This window comes from Bos indicus x Bos taurus, chromosome X (genome assembly GCF_003369695.1).
Source record: "Bos indicus x Bos taurus breed Angus x Brahman F1 hybrid chromosome X, Bos_hybrid_MaternalHap_v2.0, whole genome shotgun sequence".
NCBI classification, from domain to species: Eukaryota; Metazoa; Chordata; class Mammalia; order Artiodactyla; family Bovidae; genus Bos; species Bos indicus x Bos taurus.
In genome coordinates, this window is record NC_040105.1 from 103,073,287 (window position 1) to 103,096,837 (window position 23,551).

The 23,551-nt window shown below is 38.4% G+C and overlaps 2 protein-coding genes across 7 annotated transcripts in view; one reads left to right on the top strand and one right to left on the bottom strand.

Moving 5' to 3' along the window:
- FAM133A (family with sequence similarity 133 member A) overlaps positions 1-20,285 on the bottom strand; it is a 50,218-nt gene extending 29,933 nt beyond the window's left edge. Inside the window, exons 1-2 of one of the 6 annotated variants that reach the window (XR_003509664.1) lie at positions 19,802-19,963; positions 19,329-19,398 (exon numbers count right to left, since the gene is read on the bottom strand). The gene's annotated coding sequence lies outside the window, so the exon portion shown is untranslated. The other 5 variants (XR_003509663.1, XM_027534196.1, XM_027534195.1 and 2 more) reach the window with 5 other exon arrangements.
- A 105-nt stretch (positions 20,286-20,390) lies between these two features.
- On the top strand, positions 20,391-22,255 carry NAP1L3 (nucleosome assembly protein 1 like 3). The gene is given in 3 exon segments (XM_027535438.1): positions 20,391-21,234; positions 21,236-21,275; positions 21,278-22,255. Coding segments are annotated over 3 exon segments (1,494 nt in total). The 5' UTR covers positions 20,391-20,758.
- Positions 22,256-23,551: the final 1,296 nt, after the last annotated feature.

Here is a 23,551-nt window from a genome sequence, read left to right on the forward strand (position 1 = left end):
TTAACTACACATACACATACGTATACACACACACACACACACACACACACACACACACACCTATGTACAAGGGCTTTCCTGGTGGCTCAACTGGTAAAGAATCCACCTGCAATGCAAGAGACCTGGATTTGATCCCTGGGTTAGAAAGATCCCTAGGAGGAGGGCATGGAAACCCACTCCAGTATTCTTGCCTGGAGAACCACCTAGGATAGAGGAGCCTGGCAGGCTGCAGTCCATGAGGTGACAAAGAGTTGGACATGACTGAGTGATGAAGCACAGCAAAACTATATATTTATAACTGTTAGAGTGCTATAAAGAAAATAGAAAGGGTTTTATAACAGCACATAACTAGTACTTAGTCAATGGGATCAGGAAGATCTCTCTCTCTGAAAGTGGGAATTAAAATAAGACCTGAAAGAAGAATAGTCATTAATCAGATAAAGAGGATGAGGATTATTAATTCAAGGCAGAAGGAAAAAATATATGAAGGTACTGAGGCACAAATGAGCTTGGTTCTTTTAAGAAACAATAGGCCAATATGACTGGAAAGTAATGATTAACAGTGATGGTGCCATGCGATGATGCTGAGGAAATGGGCAGGAGCATGATCATGAAGCTAGTGGAGGTGATGGAATACCAGTTGAGCTATTTCAAATCCTGAAAGATGATGCTGTGAAAGTGCTGCACTCAATATGCTCCCAGCAAATTTGGAAAACTCAGCAGGGGCCACAGGACTGGAAAAGGTCAGTTTTCATTGCAATCCCAAAGAAAGGGAATGCCAAAGAATGCTCAAACCACGGCACAATTGCACTCATCTCACACACTAGTAAACTAATGCTTAAAAGTCTCCAAGCCAGACTTCAGCAATACATGAACAGTGAACTTCCAGATGTTCAAGCTGGTTTTAGAAAAGGCAGAGGAACCAGTGATCAAATTGCCAACATCTGCTGGATCATCAAAAAAGCAAGAGAGTTCCAGAAAAACATCTATTTCTCCTTTACTGACTATGCCAAAGCCTTTGACTGTGTGGATCACAATAAACTGTGGAAAATTCTGAAAGAGATGGGAATACCAGAGCACCTGACCTGCCTCTTGAGAAACCTGTATGCAGGTCAGGAAGCAACAGTTAGAACTGGACATGGAACAACAGACGGGTTCCAAATAGGAAAAGGAGTACATCAAGGCTCACCCTCCTTATTTAACTTCTATGCAGTGTGAATCATGAGAAACACTGGGCTGGAGGAAGCACAAGCTGTAATCAAGACTGCTGGGAGAAATATCAATAACCTCAGATATGCAGATGACACCACCCTTATGGCAGAAAGTGAAGAGGAACTAAAGAGCCTCTTGATGAAAGTGAAAGAGGAGAGTGAAAAAGTTGGCTTAAAGCTCAACATTCAGAAAACAAAGATCATGGCATCCAGTCCCATCATTTCATGGCAAATAGATGGGCAAACAGTGGAAACAGTGTCAGACTTTGTTTTTCTGGACTCCAAAATCACTGCAGATGGTGACTGCAGCCATGAAATTAAAAGACGCTTACTCCTTGGAAGGAAACTTATGACCAACTTGGACAGCATATTAAAAAGCAGAGACATTACTTTGCCAACAAAGGTCCATCTAGTCAAGGCTATGGTTTTTCCAGTGGTCATGTATGTGAGAGTTGGACTATAAAGAAAGCTGAGCAGCGAAAAATTGATGTTTTTGAACTGTGGTGTTGGAGAAGACTCTTGAAAGTCCCTTGGACTGCAAGGAGATCCAACCAGTCCATCCTAAAGGAGATCAGTCCTGGGTGTTCATTGGAAGGACTAATGTTGAAGCTGAAACTCCAATACTTTGGCCACCTGATGTGAAGAGTTGACTCATTTGAAAAAACCCTGATGCTGGGAAAGATTTAGTGCAGGAGGTGAAGGGGATGACAGAGGAGATGGTTAGATGGCATCACCGACTCGATGGACATGGGTTTGGATGAACTCCAGGAGTTGGTGATGAACAGGGAGGCCTGGCGTGCTGCGGTTCATGGGGTCACAAATAGTCAGATACGACTGATCGACTGAACTGAACTGATCTTGAAGAACCTTATAGGCAATATTAGAGATGAACTTTGGCATAAAACTTATGGGAAGATTTCTGAATAAAGGAGAAAAGAGACCTGCTCATATTTGTATTTTAGAAAAATATGTTTTCTATTTCTCCACTATGTTGAAAATAGAATACCTGTGTCGGATCCATCTCGATATTTGGCAAAACTAATACAATATTATAAAGTTTAAAAATAAAATTAAAAAAAAAAGGTAAGACTGTAAACATGTTGAAGGAACCAGTTCTTGAGAAACTAAGCAGCATACTCGGAGAGTTGCAGATCTCAGGTTTATTACTCCAGTGGGCCCAGTGGAGTTAACACTCCAAGCTCTGAGCCCCAAAGTGATTACAGAGTTTTTATAGACAGACTGTAGTGGGAAACACTAGCTGGTAATAGGCTAGCTTAAACTAAGGGGTTTTGTGTGCATGGGAACAGTGGTCAAGATGGGGAGAATGATGCCTGACCTGGAGAGGTATGGTTAAGCAGGTTTGCAGGGGCTGGGTGACTGGAAAGAGCAGGACAAGGGTGAGTGAGATAAACTTCAGTTCCTAGTATTGCAAGTCTCCACTTTCTGAGACTACGTGACCTATGTGATCTAGACCTTGCAAGGGGCAAGCTGAGTTACAGAGGCAGAAGAGAAGGAGGTTATGTAAAATTTTACCTTTTCCTCTTCAAACAGAAGGAATGTTAATCTAGGTGGGAGATCTAGGTTAGTTGGACTAGGTTGGGGCTAAATTGCCATAGCTCTTGAATAATATACTTAACTGGGCACCACATTGTATATCAATTGAGTAACCACTGAAAATTTTATGCAGGGAAGTGACATGATCAGATTTCCATTTTTCAAAGATTACTGTTAGGTAGTTAGAATAGGAAACAGGAGTCCAAAATGGCAGTGGCTAAAAGACAAGGAAGGGAAAAGCCTGTGAAAATAGAACAAAGGAAGGTCAAAGGAAGGTCCAAGGATGTGAATGAGGACCTCACGTAGAACAAACAGCACTCCTGGCTAGCCCAATTTACATAGGGCAGGCCGGGGCGGTGCGGGGTGGGGGGGGGGGGGGTGGGGGTGGAGGGGCGGGGCGGGAGGAGGAAAAAACATAAAAAGAGGAGCCAAGGGGCCAGGGCTGTCTTTTCTCTTCGCGTGTTTGGATCTGCATGCCTTCACGCCTCGAGGATGTATTTTCCTGCTATTTTCTAAATAAAACTGAGCTGTAACATGGAGCTGTAACACTGATCTGTCTAAGAGCTATAACACGGGCTGTTCAAGACCTGAGAGCTACAACACAGTCTGTTCAAGAGCTGTGACACACTGAGGGCTTTAATGTCTGTCACTTCAAATTTTGTTGAGATGAGACAGAACTGAGGAGATTACACTCGCCTGACATTACTTTGCCCCACATGTGAAGAATTGATATTAGCTGTCTAGGAAGGAATGCAGGGTGATACACTAGGCAGTAGTCCAGGTATGATAGCTTGGAGGGGGTGGTGGCAGTAAATGGACATGGTTTGGACTAGGATGTTGACATTAGAGTAGGAGACAATTGAGCAGATATATATGAGATACTATTTTGGAGGTAGAAGCAATAGGACTTGTTGACTGATTGGATAGGGTGTAAGGGAGGACAAAAACAAATCAAGGATAACTATTAAGTATCTGAAACTTGGCAGAGAGAAGTACCACTTATTGAGATGGGGTCACTAAAGAAGATTAGTTTTAAAAGGTGGGTGAGCAAATTCATTTTTGTGCATGTTAATTTTGAGATGCCCATTAGACATCCAAATAGAGATTTTGAATAGGCAGTTAATTATATGAGTTTGGGGCTCCAAAGGGATTTACACTTGGCTGTCTACTTATACTTCAGACTCTGAAGACTTGTAGACGTGAAGTATACTTAAAGACTCTGACACAACATGGAAAATTTCTTTAGGGTAACACTAATGATTTATTCATCTATCAAATCCTGTGTATTATGTGTACCAAACACATAAGAAGTGCTTGATAGATCTGCTTATTTGAACTAAATTATGCAGTCAATTTTAGTCACTTTCATCACAACTCTAACACATAGTCAATGCTACACAAAAAGTTACCAGTAAGTTAAATGTTTTGTCTTTACAAGACAAGTGGCAGTTTGATATATTTTTTTAACGAATTAGCATTGCTCAGTAGATATTCTATCACTGGGATTTTGGAGTTAGAAGTATTTGGAACACAAATTCTCATAAAACACACACACATGTTGGAACTTCCAGGTATGGCTAAATGAGGAGGTCAGGAAATCTTTCCCTAAAGCATTATAAACCTGGACAAAATTAACAAAATAACCATTTCAGCACTCTGAAAACTGACCAAAACTATATACCCATCTGAGGAGTGTTTATTCCAAACATCTCTGACCTTGGGGTACAAAGAATGGGAATCTGTGGCATTAGGACCTGGAGCTGCTCCCATACCTTCCACCCCTCAGTTCATTCAGCACAGAGATTCTTCCAGGACTTATACACTAAAAACCACAAAACACTGCTGAGAAAAATTAAAGAATATTTAAATAAATAGATATTTCATGCCCTTAGATAGGAAGATTCAATATTACCAAGATAGTAATTCATCCTAAATTGATGGATAGACTAAATACAATGCCTATGAACGTCCCAGCTGGCTTCCTTGCAGAAACTGACATTGACAAGCTGATTGTAAATTTCAACTGGAAACACAAGGGACCAGAATAGCCAAAACAAACCTGAAAATGTGGAACAAAATTGGAGGACTCAGACTTGCTAATTTCAAAACTTAAGATAAAAACCACAGTTAATCAGACAATATGGTATTGACCCAAAGATAGGTACATGGATAAGTGGAACAGAATTCAAAGTTCAGAAATAAATTCTAAAATTTACAGTCAGTTGATTTCCCACAAAGGTACCAAGACAATTCAATGGGGGACAGTGTAGTCTTTTCAACAAACGGAGTAGGACAACTGGATATCCATATTTGAATAAAAATAGAGGGGCAATTTCCTGATGTTCCAGTGGTTAGGTGGAGAAGGCAATGGCACCCCACTCCAGTACTCTTGCCTGGAAAATCCCATGGATGGAAGAGCCTGGAAGGCTGCAGTCCATGGGGTTGCTGAGGGTCAGACACGAGTAAGTGACTTCACTTCCACTTTTCACTTTCATGCATTGGAGAAGGAAATGACAACCCACTCCAGTATTTTTTTTTTTTATTCTTTTTTTTTTTTATTTTTACTTTACTTGTTTATTATTCTTTTTTTTTTCTTTTTTCTTTTTTTTTTAAATAATTTTAAAACATGTGTTCCCCATGTGTTTGTTGGTCTTGTGAAAGAGCTCCTTCCTGTGGGAATCCAGAAACTAGCTGTATGAGCCCTGTAGGAGGCCAAGCCTAAGGCCCCCCACCCCCTACCACTATAGACAAGGCACTCAGGCAGCAGAAAGTAGCCCCTGGACCAGCCGTGGCTGTGTATCTACAAGCTGTTTATTAGATCTGTGATTTGCAAATACTTTCTACTAGTCTGTCGCTTTTAAGTTTATTTTCTTATTGGTGACTTTTGAGGAGCAGAAGTTGATAAATTCAAATTGATCAAGTTTGTCTTCTATGGGTCACACCCTCAGTATTGTATCTCTGCCCTGCTCAAGGTCATGAAAATTTTATCTTTTTTCTTCTATAAGTTACTTATTTTAGCTCTTAAATTTGGGTCTGTGATCCATTTTGAGTTAAGTTTTTATATATGGCTTAGCATGAAGCAAGGGTCTAATTTCTTTCCCTATTTTTTTTTTCTTTGAATGCACTACCTGGCTTGCAGGATCTTAGTTCCCCAGCCAGAGAAAGCACCAAGTCCTAACCGCTGCTGCTGCTGTTGCTGCTAAGTTGCTTCAGTCATGTCCGACTCTGTGTGACCCCATAGATGGCAGCCCACCAGGCTCCCCCATCCCTGGGATTCTCCAGGCAAGAATACTGGAGTGGTGAAACCACTTAGCAGCAACAGCAGCAGCAGCGGTTAGGACTTGGTGCTTTCTCTGGCTGGGGAACTAAGATCCTGCAAGCCAGGTAGTGCATTCAAAGAAAAAAAAAAAAAAAAAAACAGGGAAAGAAATTAGACCCTTGCTTCATGCTAAGCCATATATAAAAACTTAACTCAAAATGGATCACAGACCCAAATTTAAGAGCTAAAATAAGTAACTTATAGAAGAAAAAAGATAAAATTTTCATGACCTTGAGCAGGGCAGAGATACAATACTGAGGGTGTGACCCATAGAAGACAAACTTGATCAATTTGAATTTATCAACTTCTGCTCCTCAAAAGTCACCAATAAGAAAATAAACTTAAAAGCGACAGACTAGTAGAAAGTATTTGCAAATCACAGATCTAATAAACAGCTTGTAGATACACAGCCACGGCTGGTCCAGGGGCTACTTTCTGCTGCCTGAGTGCCTTGTCTATAGTGGTAGGGGGTGGGGGGCCTTAGGCTTGGCCTCCTACAGGGCTCATACAGCTAGTTTCTGGATTCCCACAGGAAGGAGCTCTTTCACAAGACCAACAAACACCACTTTTTACATGGACTAGCCCTGGAAGGGATGCTCCTGTGCAGAAAGTCCCTTTAGTCAGGGTTACTGGTAGCTTTTGGAGCACCTTATTCTGCACCAGCTTTAACTACTAGGCTCTGAATGGAGACCCCAGCACCCAGAACTTTGGCCTCTGTGGGAAGGAGTCTGCTATTCAGGCTGGGTTGTTTGGTTCTTTGAGCTTCTGTATGTTTAATTTCTGGGTTTTTTTTTTTTTTTTTTTTTTGAGAATTTGAGGAGGTAGGGGATTAAAAGAGAAAGGCATATTAAAAAAAATAATAAAATAAGCTTGTATACAGAGTATTTGAATAACACTTATGACTCAATAATTATTAGGAAGAAAAAACAAATTAAAAATAGGCAAATAATTTGATTCAACATTTTGTGAAAGAAGATATGAATGGATTAAAAGGATATGAAAAGATATGCAACATCATTAATCATTAAGTTAATTTACTCGCCAAGTCGTGTCTGACTCTTTGCATCATCAATCATTAGGGAAATGTAAATCAAAATACCAATTAGAAACTGCTACATATCCACTGCTGCTACTACTGCTGCTTGCTAAGTTGCTTCAGTTGTATTTGACTCTATGCAACCCCATAGACGGCAGCTCACCAGCCTCCCCCATCCCTGGGATTCTCCAGGCAAGAACACTGGAATAGGTTGTCATTTCCTTCTCCAATGCATGAAAGTGAAAAGTTAAAGTGAAGTCGCTCAGTCGTGTCTGACTCTTTGCGACCCCATGGCCTGCAGCCTACTAGGCTCCTCCGTCCATGGGATTTTCCAGGCAAGAGTACTGGAGTGGGGTGCCATCGCCTTCTCCAACATATCTACTAGAATGGCTAAAATAAAAAAGACAAACGGTATCAAGGTTTGAGGATGTAGAGAAAGCAGACCAACTATGCATTGTTGGTGGGAATATAACATGGTACAGACACTTTGGAAAACATTTTGACAGTTTTTTAATAAGTCAAACAAAATTTTCCCACATAATAGCCATTTTACTTTATGGCCTCTAATGAGAATAAATAAAAATATATGTCCACACAGAGGCATGTTGTCACTATTCATAGAAGCATTACCCATAAAAAGAAAATAAATGGAAAAAATGTAAATGTCCAGCACCAAGTAAATGAATGGGAGAAGGCAATGGCACCCCACTCCAGTACTGTTGCCCGGAAAATCCCATGGATGGAGGAGCCTGGTAGGCTGTGGTCCATGGGGTCGCTAAGAGTCAGACACGACTGAGTGACTTCACTTTCACTTTCCACTTTCATGCATTGGAGAAGGAAATGGCAACCCACTCCAGTGTTCTTGCCTGGAGAATCCCATGGACGGAGAAGCCTGGTAGGCTGCAGTCCATGGGGTTGCACAGAGTCAGACATGACCGAAGCGACTTGGCAGCAGCAGCAGCAGTAAATGAATGAAAAAAATGTGCTATATTTACACAATGGAATACTATTCATCACTTAAAAGGAACAAGTTGATACATGCTACAACATGAATACACCTTAAAAGTATGCTCAGTGTAAGAAGCTAGGCACAATGGACCATGTATTATAGTATTCCATTTATATTAAATGTACAGAAAAGGCAAATTTACACAGAAAGAAAACAGAAGAGTATTTGCTTAAGCCTGAGGATGGGAGAAGAGATTTACTGCTAATGGGTTTCACAGAATTTCTGGATGATGGAAAAATTTTAAAACTGAATTGTGATGATTGTTGCACAATTCTATTAATCTACTAAAATCATTGAATTATACACTGAAAAGAATAAATTTTATAGTATGCATTGAAATGTAGTATGAAAAAGTGAAAGTATTTTTGCTAGAGAATTCCATGGACAGAGGAGCCTGGCAGGCTACAGTTCATGGGGTCGCAAAGAGTCAGACATGACTGAATGACTAACATTTCCACTTTTTCACTTTTTCATACTAAATTCAAAAAAATCTGTTTTAAAAAACACAGGGATGTTTTAAATGGAAGAACTTGGTGGATTTCCTTTATGGAACCTACATGACTTTTGTTAGGCTTAACTCTATGTACTAATTTTCATAATTTCTCCATTTACACTAACACTACTTACAAAAAAATGAATCACAAGCCTGTATCTCCAGCCCCAATTGCTAATACTTTTCCCAGTTCTGGTTTCATATATCCAGTTATGTTTCTGACTACTTCCTGCTAGGAAGAAAGGCAATGCTGAACAATGTACAAACTAATGCAAAAATGCACTCATTTCACACACTAGAAAAGTAATGCTCAAAATTCTCAAAGTAAGGCTTCAACAGTACACAAACTGAACTCCAGATGTTCAAGCTGGATCTAGAAAAGGCAGAAGAACAAGAGATAAAATTGCCAACATCCACTGGATCATAGAAAATGCAAGAAAACTCCAGGAAAAACATCTACTTCTGCTTCACTGACTACACTAAAGCTTTTGATTGTGTGAATCACAACAAACTGGAAAACTCTTAAAGAGATGGGAATACCAGACCACCATACCTGCCTCCTGAGAAACCTACATGCAGGTCAAGAAGCAACAGTTAGAACTGGACATGGAACAATGGGCTGTTCAAAATTGGGAAAGAATATGTCAAGGTTGTGTATTATCACCCTGCTTATTTAATTTATATGAAGTGTACATCATGCAAAATATTGAGCTGGATGAAGCACAAGCTAGAATCAAGAATGCAGGGAGAAACATCAAAAACCTGTTATGCAGACGACACCACCCTTATGGCAGAAAGCAGAGAGCAACTAAAGAGCCTCTTGATGAAAGTGAAATATGAGAATGAAAAAGCTGGCTTAAAACTCAACATTCAAAAAGCTAAGATCATGGTATCTAGTCCCACCACTTCATGGCCAGTATGGGGAAACAATGAAAATAGTGACAGACTTTATTTTCTTGGGCTCCAAAATCACTGTAGATGATGACTACAGCAATGAAATTAAAAGATGCTTGCTCCTTGGGAGAAAAGCTATGACAAACCTAGACAGCATATGAAAAATCTAATACATCACTTTGCTGACAAAGATCCATATAGTCAAAGCTATGGTTTTTCTAGTAGTCCAATAGTCATGTATGGATGCTTGAGTTGGACCATAAAGAGGGCTAAGTGCTGAAGAATTGATGCTTTTGAACTGTGGTGCCAGAGAAGACTCTTGAGAGTCCCTTGGACAGCAAGGAGATCCAACCAATCCATCCTAAAGGAAATCAGTCCTGAATATTCATTGGAAGGACTGATGCTGAGGCTGAAACTCCAATACTTTGGCCACCTGATGTGGAGTCAATCATTGGAAAATATTCTGATCCTGGGAAAGATTGAAGGCAGGAGGAGAAGGGGATGACAGAGGTTGGGATGGTTAGATGGCATCACTGACTCAATGGACAGGAGTCTGAGCAAGCTCCAAGAGATGGTGAAGGACAGGGAAGCCTGGTGTACTACAGCCTATGGAGTCGCAGAGTCGGACATGACTGAGCAACTGAATAACAAAAACTTTCTGCTAACTCCACTTCTCTACCTCAATAAGACTTCCTTCTCAAATTTTCCATAACTATGTTATTACTGCTTTTTGTATCTTCTCATACCCTTAGTACCAATATATAACATCTCATTATGATACGTTTTACTTATTAATATAATTGCACTTTTGATAATTCATGCTTTTATTTTTTTGCTAGTAAATTAAACTGTGACCTACAAAGGCAACTTTCAATGTTTTTTTTTTCCCCTACATTCTCAAAACAATCATCACAGTGCTAAGTATAGAGAAGGTGATCATTAAATGGATGTTTCAATTTAAATTAATAATTCACATTCTTGCATTCATTTATCCTAAGTTTATGAGCACCTACTATGTGTAAGGCACTGGGTTCACTGTCATCAAGGAAGCAAATAAATATATGATACATAATCTCTCTTATGAAGGCATGTATAATCCAGCTGTGCACGTGAAGATTTAGCGATACAAGACTACCATTCAGAAAAGATGTCAAGAAGCAATGCATGATTAAGAGAAATGAGGAAACAAAATCAGTGATTCTGGGATCAGAAAAAGAGCTAAACTGGGTCTTTAAAGAGATAAAATGTTTCTTTTTATTTAAAACATAGAGAGGTTGAGAATATTTCAGGCAGTAAAAATGGACTAAGTGAGAAGGAAAGAAATTAGAATTCAAGGTTTATGTAGAGGATTGGGGAGAAAATTAAGTTTAAAAAGTTGATTAAGGTCAGAAATTGAACAGCCATGGAGGTCTAATTTAGTTTTCCAGACATAATTCTTTTAAAATAGCCATTTACTGAGCACTTAATATGTGACTGGTGGTTTACATACATACATACATAGCTGGCAATTGTTGCATGTTGGATACTGGGCATCCATTTCCTCATTCTCCTAATACTCTGATTTTCTCTTGAGAAGAATCTAATGGGACTATAACTAGAAGCCTTACCCTATTGTAGTGAAAGGGCAAACAATTAAATTGACAGTGACTGAAGTTTCAGTTTATCTTATCCTAAACCATGATTAGACTACTTTGGTTATGAGGTCCTGTGTTTTTGCCTTCCTAGGTATCCAGAGATACTTCAGTTCCTGCCTGTTTCCAGACCTGACTCACCAGTCTTCAACAGATTCTGTGAGACCTCGTTATTTTCCAATGAATTAAATTTTGAGTCAAACAGCCAGAGTTGTTTTATATTGCTTGTAACTGAAAAGTCCTAAGTGACATATTATTATTAGGAATTAGTTGGGCTTTCCTCATGGCTCAGATGGTGAAGAATCCGCTTGCCAAACAGGAGACCTGGGCTCGATCCCTGGGTCAGGAAGATTCCCTGGAGAAGGGAATGGATCTCCACTCTAGTATCCTTGCCTGGAGCATTCCATGGACAGGGGAGTCTGGCGAGCTACCGTCCATGGGGTTCCAAAGAGTTGAACATGACTGAGCAACTAACATTTTAATTCACTGTTACGAATTAGTTATGTATTATTTTCCACTTTTCATTGATAAAGAGAATGTGGATTGGTGAGATTAAGTAACATTCCAAGGCCATACTAGCAACTGGTAAATATGTGTATGATTGACTCTAATCTAATTCTAAAAAATTATTTACCAAGACTCAAACCCAAGTTTGTCTGACTTCAAAACTGTTGTTTCTTTTTTTCCCTTTACCACTCTGCCTTTCAATGAAGATTCACTGCAGAGTTTCAAGAAGGGTAGAATATGATGAAAACGGCATTTTAGAAGGGTTAGCTTCACAATAGAATATAGGCTAGAAGGGAAGGAAGAGAGCTTGAGGTAGGGAGATAGATGACAAGGATGAGGTAAATGACTCAGATGGAAAATAACAGTGGTCTGAAACAATGAAATCACAGAATGCATGAGAGTACAGAAGGGAATAGTAAATAGAATACTTTATCAGTTGTCATAGCTATATCTCTAAAATGTGCATCCTATCAGTTTATACTATTGTATAATGACTTTGGTTCTGTGGTTTTAAATTTCAATACAGTAAGCATATGTCTTTTTACTGAATTAAACAGAATCTCATAGTAAGCATATTATAAACTTAGAAGCAAATTCATATCATTTGTAGTTAAACTATATATACATCACTTGTAGAAAAAAAATGCACTTTGTCTAGTAATTTTATGATCAAGCAATATTTTATGGCTTTAAATTCTTTCAAATCATCAGAAAGCCACAGGAAGGAAAGGATGTCACAAAATCCAAACAGTTATTTGTAAGGGTTGGCCTAAGTTTTCCCCACAAAGTTAAAAATAAATGGCTCAGAAGAATGGTTAGTCTACTCATGGTCTTCACTTTCCAGGCAACCTGAGCCTCTAGAAGAATCCTTTTCTGCATTAAAAATAGCTGTACATGGGGAGAAGAGAGGAGAGCGTGAAATGTATGAGAAGAGTAACATGGAAACTTACATTACAATATATAAAATAGATAACCAACAGGAATTTGTTCTATAGCTCATGAAACTCAAACAGGGGCTCTGTTTCAACCTAGAGGGGTGGGATGGGTAGGGAGATGGGAGGGAAGTTCAAAAGGGAGGGGATATATGTATACCTATGGCTGAATCATGTTGAAGTTTGACAGAAAACAACAAAATTCTGTAAAGCAATTATCCTTCAATAAAAAATAAACTAAAAAAACAGCTGTACAAGTCAATAGGATATGAGTTTTGAAATAAGTTGAATGGAAACGATTTGAATGAAAGAAATGTATACAGATCAGGCTATATGAGCGTGGCTCAAGCAAAAGCTACTTCTTATTTTGCAAAAGCAATAATTGGGACAGTACTCAAGCTCTTTGTATAAACCTTGTTTGACTAATAAAATACAATGCAAATTTCATTTAAACAATGTTATTCATTGTCACTGCAATTTTTTTTTCTTTTTAGTTATAAAAATAATATGTGCTCATTGTTTAAATTCAAGAAGGAACATACCTCAACATAATAAAAGCTATATGTGACAATCCCACAGCAAACATTATCCTCAATGGTGAAAAATTGAAAGCATTTCCCCTAAAGTCAGGAACAAGACAAGGGTTCTCACTCTCACCATTACTATTCAACATAGTTTTGGAAGTTGTGGCCATAGCAATCAGAGCAGAAAAAGAAATAAAAGGAATACAGATTTGAAAAGAAGTATAACCCTCACTGTTTGCAGATGACATGATCCTCTACATATAAAACCCTAAAGACTTCACCAGAAAATTACTAGAGCTAATCAATGAATATAGTAAAGTTTCAGGATATAAAATTAACATGCAGAAATCCTTTGTATTCCTATACACTAAAAATGAGAAAACAGAAAGAGAAATTAAGGAAACAATTTCATTCACCATTGCAATGAAAAGAATAAAACACTTAGGAATATATCTACCTAAAGAAACAAAATACCTATATACAGAAAACTATAAAACACTGATGAAAGAAACCATAGAGGACACAAATAGATGGAGAAATATATCATGTTCAAAATGGAGAAAAGACAATATCATAACAAGTGGTGCTGGGAAAACTGGTCAACCACTTGTGAACGAATGAAACTAGAACATTCTCTAACACCATACACAAAAACAAACTCAAAATCGATTAAAGATCTAAACGTAAGATCAGAGTCCATAAAACTCCTAGAGGAAAACACAGGCAAAACACTCTCTGACATAAATCAGAGCAGGATTCTCTATGACCCACCTCTCAGAGTAGTGGAAATCAAAGCAAAAATAAACACATGGGACCTAATTAAACTTAAAAACTTTTTCACAACGAGGGAAAGTATAAACAAGGTGAAAAAACAGCCTTCAGAATGGGAGAAAATAATAGCAAATGAAGCAACTCACAAAGAATTAATCTCAAAAATATACAAGCAACACCTGCACCTCAATTCCTGAAAAATAATCGACCCAATTAAAAAATGGGCCAAAGAAATAAACAGACATTCCTCCAAAGAAGACATACAGATGGCTAGTAAACACATGAAAAGATGCTCAACATCATTCATTATTAGAGAAATAGCAATCAAAACCACAATGAGGTACCATTTTACCCCAGTCAGAATGGCTGCGATCCAAAAGTCTACAAGTGATAAATGCTGGAGAGGGTGTGGAGAAAAGGGAACCCTCTTACACTGTTGGTGGGAACGCACACTAGTAAAGCCAATATGGAGAACAGTGTGGAGATTCCTTAAAAAACTTGAAATAGAACTGCCATATGACCCAGCAAACCCACTGCTGGGCATACACACCGAGCAAACCAGAATTGAAAGAGACACATGTACCCCAATGTTCATTGCAGCACTATTTATAGTAGCCAGGACATGGAAGCAACCTAGATATCCATCAGCAGAAGAATGGATAAAAAAGCTGTGGTACATATAGACAATGGAATATTACTCAGCCATTAAAAATAATACATTTGAATCAGTTCTAATGAGGTGCATGAAACTGGAGCCTATTATACAGAGTGAAGTAAGCCAGAAAGAAAAATACCAATACAGTATACTAACACATATATATGGAATTTAGAAAAATGGTAACAATAACCCTAGATGTGAGACAGCAAAAGAGACACAGATGTATAGAACAGTGTTTTGGACTCTGTGGGAGAAGGTGAGGGTGGGATGATTTGAGAGAATAGCACTGAAACATGTATATTATCATATATGAAACAGATCGCCAGTCCAGGTTCAATGCAGGAGACATGGTGCTCAGGGCTGGTGCACTGGGATGACCCAGAGGGATGGGATGGGGAGGGATATGGGAGGGGGCTACATGATGGAAATACATGTACACCCATGGTTGATTCATGTCAATGTATGACAAAACAACTACAATATAGTAAAGTAATTAGCCTCCAATTAAAATAAATAAATTTTAAAAATTAGCAAATGAACACTTTACGTATGATTGTATATCTTTTATAGTTCCTTGAACAACTCTGAGGATAGGGGTGCTGATCCTCTGTGCAGTCAAAAATCTCGTGTATAGCTTTAGTGTGTGCCATAGTATCCACAGCTTTGCATCCTGGGGTTCAACTAACTGTGGCTTGTGTAGTACTGTGATATTTATTGAAAAATATGCATGGGTCCATGCAGCTCAAAACTGTTGTTGCAGGGTCAACTGTACTTGAGTAAAATTGTTTTAAAAAGAACTAATTTTTTTACTCAGAAAAAATCTGTCTAGAAGAACTAAGAAAAAAACCCAGTAAGTCCAAAAATAAATGAATTTGCAATGCTTGGCTTCTTAAACATCTACAACAAAAGATAATGCTAGAGCAGTTTTTATTGTGTATTGTGTTTGTATGGCAGGGGTGGTGGTAGAATTGTGTATATTATAACAGGGAAGGTATAAACAGATGTCCAAGAGTCATGTTCAACCTGAAGTAGATTCTGTGTTAACCATCTCATGTAGAACTATGAACATTTAACCCAGCAAAAGAATATCATATAACAATGGAACAGAGATCATATTACTATACAAGTAACAACTATTTCTGTTTTATTGACTATGCCAAAGCCTTTGACTGTGTGGATCACAATAAACTGGAAAATTCTTCAAGAGATGGGAATACCAGACCACCTGATCTGCCTCTTGAGAAACCTATATGCAGGTCAGGAAGCAACAGTTAGAACTGGACATGGAATAACAGACTAGTTCCAAAAAGGAAAAGGAGTACGCTAAGGCTGTATATTGTCACCCTGCTTATTTAACTTATATGCAGAGTACATCATGAGAAACGCTAGGCTGGAAGAAGCACAAGCTGGAATCAAGATTGCTGGGAGAAATATCAAAAACCTCATATATGCAGATGACACCACCCTTATGGCAGAAAGTGAAGAGGAACTAAAAAAGCCTCTTGATGAAACTGAAAGAGGAGAGTGAAAAAATTGGCTTAAAGCTCAACATTCAGAAAACAAAGATCATGGCATCTGGTCCCATCACTTCATGGGAAATAGATGGGGAAACAGTGGAAACAGTGTCAGACTTTATTTTTCTGGGCTCCAAAATCACTGCAGATGGTGACTGCCGCCATGAAATTAAAAGACACTTGCTCCTTCAAAGGAAAGTTATGACCAACCTAGATAGCATATTGAAAAGCAGAGCTATTACTTTGGCAACAAAGGTCCGTCTAGTCAAGGCTATGGTTTATCCAGTGGTCTTTTATGGATGTGAGAGTTGGACTGTGAAGAAAGCTGAGTGCCAAAGAATTGATGCTTTTGAACTGTGGTGTTGGAGAAGACTCTTGAGAGTCCTTTGGACTGCAAGGAGATCCAATCAGTCCATCCTAAAGGAGATCAGTCCTGGGTTTTCTTTGGAAGGACTGATGCTGAAGCTGAAACTCCAGTACTTTGGCCACCTCATGTGAAGAGTTGACTCATTGGAAAAGACTCTGATGCTGGCAGGGATTGGGGCCAGGAGGAGAAGCGGATGACAGAGGATTAGATGGCTGGATGGTTTCACCAACTCAATGGACATGAGTTTGAGTGAACTCAGGGAGTTGGTGATGGACAGGGAGGCCTGGCGTGCTACAATTCATGGGGTCGCAAAGAGTTGGACACGACTGAGCGACTGGACTGAACTGAATTGAATTTACAGATAGCCTTATGAAGAAAAATAGCATACTATATATTAGCACTAATACTTAAAATAGAAAAAAATATGGTATTATACATAAATTAAATTCATTATATGAATACAATATTTATTTTCTTTTAGGGACCTGCCATTATAAAATTAACTAATAGACGAAAATAAGCTACAGAAGTAAGTGTGTCTTGAGATACCTAAAGTAGTGCATGCACATCAAAAATAGACCATTGTTAGAAAAAGGCACCTAAAATCTATGGCTTGGTGTGTGTGGGGGTACTTCCAATCATAAACCAGCATAGCTCATTAATATATTATCTTTGTATGAGGTTTTTTTCACAAGTATTTTTTCTCTTTTTACTCTCCCTGTTCCATTCCAAATTTTTCTGTATTGGCATGAGTGATTAAGAAACTAATGCTTGAAAAGCATGTAAACAATGCTCTAAGTAGGTAATTTTAGAATGAAAGCTGTGGTTGAGCCTTATTTATCCAATATCATAAATTAGAAGAGAGGTATTTTCTAAAAGAGTCACAGTTGTCTTAAATCAAGGCCAAAATTATTTCACCATTAGGATTTCAACCACTGATTCGTTTTTTCTCAATTCAGCATAAAAACAAAGGAAATGAATAAGCAATTCCCAAGTGGACGATAAACATATGAAAAAGATATTCAATTTTACCACTAATCAAAGAAATACAAATGCATAATAATAAGAAATTAACTTAGAGATGTTTATTAAAATGTGAATGGTGACTATCAGCATGTTTTGAGTTATTTTAAATTTATTTTTTGGAATTCAACATACTGACTTTCTTCAATCCATATTATTTCTAGAAAATATAAAGTTATTTTAAAAACTGCCTCCTTAGTTATTTACAGATAAATTATGGAGATTGGATCAGGCTTTCCTGGTGGCTCAGATAGTAAAGAATCTGCCTACAGTGCAGGAGACCTAGGTTTGATCCCTGGGTGGGGAAGATCCTCTGGAGAAGGTAATGGCTACCCACTCCAGTATTTCTTGCCTGGAGAATTCCATGGACAGGAGACCCTGGCACACTACAGTCCATGGGGTCACAAAGAGTCAGACGTGACTGAGCACCTAACACTTTAACTAACTTTATGGAGAATGGATCAGAAAACAGAATTCAGAAATAGAACCAAATGATTTAGTTAATATAGTGAAGGTGGCACTTCAAATAAGTGTGAGATAGAAAGATTATCAAATAAGTGATACTCAAAATATTAACTAGCTAATAAAAATACATTAAAAAGTCTGAATCCCAAACTCATTGCTCACTTCAAAATACTAATTCTTGTTGGTACAAAACTTAACATGTATATTAAACCATTAAAGTACTATAAAATATAAGTTCCTTCATTAACAAAATATGTCCATCATTTTAAGGGAAAATAATAATTTGTAGAACAATATTTACAGCATAGCTTCATTGATTTACATCATTGTTTCCATAGTATATATTTTAATTAAAATTATAAAAATGAAAGGATATGCACACAGTAAGTTTTAGTCAGCATTATATCATCATCCTCTACCACATGTGCCTAGCAAATGGCAGGCACAGAAATATAATAGTTGAATGACTAAATTAATGAACTGATGCATTGTTGGTGTAATTGCAAATTGTGATAATTTTTTCTGGAGAGAAGTTTTGCACTATGTATCAAAGAGTAAAATGAACAGGCAGTTTATTTCAGGACTCTCATTTCTAGGAATTCATCATATGGCTAATTTTTAAAAGTGCATAGCGTAGGTTTCCGAGATAACTATTTTGTAACAGGAAAAATATGTGTACAAGTAGAGAGGTAGTATAAGTAGCTGCAGTACAATAGGAATCTGGTTAAATTAAGGGAAATATTTCCATGGAATATGCATCTATTTAAAAATGAGATGTTCAACCATTTACTGTGAAAGTATAGTCACAATTAATTGATAAATGAGCAGATTACAAAACACAATATGTCACATAGATAAAACATCATATGTAAACACATTTGTATATATTTACAAAGAAAATTCTGGAAGAAAATGTATCAAAATTCTAACAGTGGTTATCATTTGATTAAGATTGTGTTTGTATTATCATTGAAATTCTCTATGCTGTATTTTTCCTTACAATGCTTACATACTTTGACAATCAGGAATAAATAATAAAAGTAAATTCATTTACAAAATAGAAATAAAAGTGTTTCCTAATTTAAAAAAAAAATACAACTAAATAAGCACAAATTCTGTAATAAAAAGGAAAGATAAGGATTAATCTAACTTTAATACTTTTCCTCATTTGAAATGAATAATTCATCATATTTTATATTTTAATTTGTTACTTGTAGTCTATGAGCAAGTATAGAAAAGTGAATGTGATTAATTAGGTTATTTTCTACATTAGTATTCCAAATCACCTCTGTGGATTTTTCTGCTTCCATGGAACTAACAATATATCTTCCAATTAAAAGACTACATCTTGTGAATTTTTATTCAAATATAGATAGGTAATTCTTGTCATTCATAAAAATGGGCTAAATATGTTCCTTACCTTTCAATGAAAAGTAAACACTGGTCTTTTTGGTTGTACCAAGGGAGTCGTTCTGTTGCAGAAAAGAATCCTGTAAATAAGAATAACATATACCTGTTTTTAAACTTCATTTTGCAAAAATTTATTCATCTATTACTGGACCTGTAAATCATACTTCAGTATGGCTAGAATTTTACAATGTTAGAAGGAAACTGGTGGCAGATGACATTGTAAAGTACACCCTGACAGAGGATGCAGTTTCATCAGCACAGATTCCCCCTCCCATCCTGCTATTCGTGAAATTAAAAGCTGCTGCACGAAAGTATAGAACAAATCATCTGCTTTTAAATAATACTACCTAACATTTGAATGCCCGACTACAAGGTTGTTAAAAGCATGGAGAAGGACTACGTGGCAAATCACCAGCAAGGATGGGGTCTATTATATGTCAGCTTAAAAAGAGAAATACAGTAAAAATGGTGTAACTGACTCACGGTAACATGGGTTCGCAAACATTGTAGACGGATATAAACCAGGCTTGCCAAACATCACAGACAGCACTTATTAAAGCTGCTACGTGGAATTCAATATGCCTGCTTTCTAGCCCCTCCCCCCTTCGCCAATAAACGACTCCCACTTTTTCCCCAGTGTAAAACTACATGCTCTTAAGACATTCAGATAAAAGAAAGAGAATTAAAAAAAAAATCCATAATCATACTATCCAATGATGCCATTTGGAGCATTTTCTTCCAATTTTTTAAAAACAGCTTTTTGTCACGAGGCCCCTGACAAACCAAACGGGAATTAAGGATAAGCGGATGGGAGGATACTCCTCTTCCTTTGTTAGGAACCATGACTAGTATTTTTACCTCATATCTAAGCTTTTTTTTTTTTTTTTTGAAATTATAAATCGATAGAACTTTAAGGGGAAAAAAACGTCTTCAGTGGTGTCTGCCTCAGCAACCAAGGAGCGGCTGGAAAGGAAGGCGGAGCCTAGAGGCGGTGGTGTGCTTGCGCACTTATTGGGCTGAGGCATTGTCAATCAAGGTCAATCAAGTTTGCCCAGCAAATGAGGTGCGAGCTAAAGGCACACTGGGAACTAAATGAACTGGAGGTCTGACTGCGAGGGGAGGGGGCTCAAGATGTAAGCAGCGAAGAGATCTCGGGCTCTCGCAATGCGACATTCAGCTGCGTCACACCTCAGCCGCAGCTGCAGCTCAGAGAGGCCTTCCTTGCCTCCACCACTTTCGCCCAGGCCTCCGCTGCCGCTGCCACCTCTGGTGTAATCACCTCGGCCCAGCCGCGCCCCGCCCAGCGCTCCTGCTGCCTTCACCGCTGCCACCTCCTCAGCCCCGGCTTCCGCCGCCACCACCCAAGCATCCGTGAGTCATTTTCTACCCATCTCTGGGCACGCGGTAGTGACCACCCTAAGAGGTTTGCAGACTTGCAGAATGGCAGAAGCGGATCCTAACAGGGTCTCGGAACCTGCCGCCCAGGGGGTGGATGGAGAGATGGTAGCTATCTCGTCTAGCGATTCTGGGGACGAATCTGACAGCAGCAGTTCTAGCAGCAGCAGTAGTTGCAGAAGCAGCAGTGGCCGCAGCCCCTTCTATAGAAGTATAAATGTACCTGGGCCCTCCAGAAGTGTGTGGCGGGCTCCGTCAGGTAGAAGTTTCGTGGATCAGCTGCCTCGGGCAGTTAGAAATCGTGTGCAGGCTCTCAGAAATATTCAAGACGAATGTGACAAGGTAGACGCCCTATTCTTAGAGGCAATTCACGATCTCGAACGAAAATATGCCGAACTCAATAGGCCTCTGTACAACCGGCGATTTCAAATCATCAACGCAGAATATGAGCCCACGGAAGAAGAATGTGAATGGAATTTGGAGGATGAGGTATTCAGCAGCGATGAAGAGATGCAGGAAGACTAGTGAGATGCCTGCTTTAGAGGGTGAGGAAGAAGAGGATGACCTGGAAGCAAAACTGAGGTCAAGGGTGAAGAATATGTAACACCAAAAGAAAATTCCGAAGCAAAGACTGAAGAAAAAGCAGAATCCAAAGATGCTCTTGAGGCCAGTCCTGAAGTAAAAGAAGATCCAAAAGAAGCCCTCCAGACAAAGGCAGAAGATAAAGGGCAGACTAAAGCAGCAGAGGCTAAGACGAGGACTCCAGGAAAAGAGGCACCAAAAAGAGTTCCTGAGGTCACGCCTAAAGAAAGAGCTCTTAAAAGGGCTTGCAAAGGAAAGCCTAAAAGAGAAGATCCTAAAGGCATTCCCGACTACTGACTGACTGTGTTCAAGAATGTTGACAAGCTGGGGCCCATGATTCAGAAGTATGATGAGCCCATTCTGAACTTCCTGTCCGATGTTAGCCTGACGTTTTCAAAACCCAGCAGGCCTGTAAGTTACACATTTGAATTTTGCTTTCTACCCAATCCATACTTCAAGACTGAGGTGCTAACCAAGAGATATATAATAAAGTCAAAGCCAGATAGCAATGATCCCTTCTTCTCTTGGGGCTGGGAAATCCAAGATGGCAAAGGCTGTAAGATAGATTGGAGAAGAGGAAAGGATGTCACAGTGACAACCACCCAAAGTCACACAGCAGCTACTGGACAAGTTGAAACCCAGCTAAGAGTGGTTCCTAATGCAGAATTCTTCAATATCTTTAGCCCTCCTGAGATTCCTACTATCGGAAAGCTTGAACCACGAGAAGATGCAATCCTTGATGAAGATTTTGAAATTGGTCAAACTTTACATGATAACGTCATCCTGAAATCAATCTATTACTATACAGGAGAAGTCAACGGTGCCTATGATTTTGGTAAAGATTATGGAAACAGGAAATAACAAAAATATAAGAGGCTGCATGAAAGAATTTTCAGGAATCTCAAATTTCAAGCAGAAGTGAAACAGGTTTATATAGCCTTGAAAAAACCTTCCCTGTAATCTCAACACTAGTATTCCTCATAGTCTTGAGTTTTTGTACTTTCTTGGTAGCCTAAAATATTGTCTTAAATTGTCTTAAATCTCAGTTTATTCTATCTAGCCTGTTGTTGTGTAATATTCTTCAAAACATGTAACTTGCTGTCAGTTATCTAAAGCATGTTGTTTGGTACTACAAAGTTTTAATTTTTGTGAAATTTTTTGTTGTGTTCCTATTACAATATAGCTGTGAAAACTATCAGAATTGTTAACTAAGACAATATTTTCTTGAAATAAAACAAAGTTCCTGAAATATCAATGCAAGTGTTTTTTTTCCAGACCGGAAGACTAAGGCTTTAAACCTGCTTTGTACTAGCTGTTCCTTCATTTGCTACAGAAATACAATATTATACTCTTGAACAGCACATTGTGGAATTTGACTGCTTGAAAAAAGATTAGCATATATTTAATAATGTCCATCGAATCATGTATGATATGACTGAGCATGTTAATGTGACATAGTGATTTATAAATTTAAGTATAATGAAGTTACTGTTTACTGCTGCTGCTAAGTCGCTTCAGTCATGTCCGACTCTGTGCGACCGCATAGAGGGCAGCCCACCAGGCTGCCCCATCCCTGGGATTCTCCAGGCAAGAACACTGGAGTGGGTTGTCATTTCCTTCTCCAATGCATGAAAGTGAAAAGTGAAAGTGAAGTTGCTCCATCATGTCCTACTCTTAGCAACCCCATGGACTGCAGCCTACCAGGCTCCTCCATCCATGGGATTTTCCAGGCAAGAGTACTGGAGTGGGGTGCCATTGCCTTCTCCTACTGTTTACTACTGAGGTGTTAATATAACATAGTATTTTTTTTTAAATCTGCTAATCTTATCCTGCATAACTGTGAACTAAAGGTACTAACCACATTTTCTTTGTAATATGTTCTACTTTGCCTTTCATTGAAAATGATCACTTTATATCATTTGATATTTATTTTTCATGTTCTACTGCAACCTAAAATAAAGAAATGTCAAATAAAGTGTATCATGCTATAAAAATCTACAATATTTGCCTCATTATAAAAAACGTGTTGCTTACTATAGAAAAAGTAGGGAATCCTTAGGAAAAGGGATATTTTAAAATATATGATTATAATTAACATTTTGATGCATTTGCTAAATCTTAGGTCTTTTTTAGAGGATATACATTCAAATGATTGGAGAAAAATGGGACAGGGGAGAAGGACTAAAATAAGGGGGAGAGGAAGAGAAGGGGAAGAGGGTTGAAGTAGAGAAAGTGGGGAGGGAGAGGGAGGGTGAG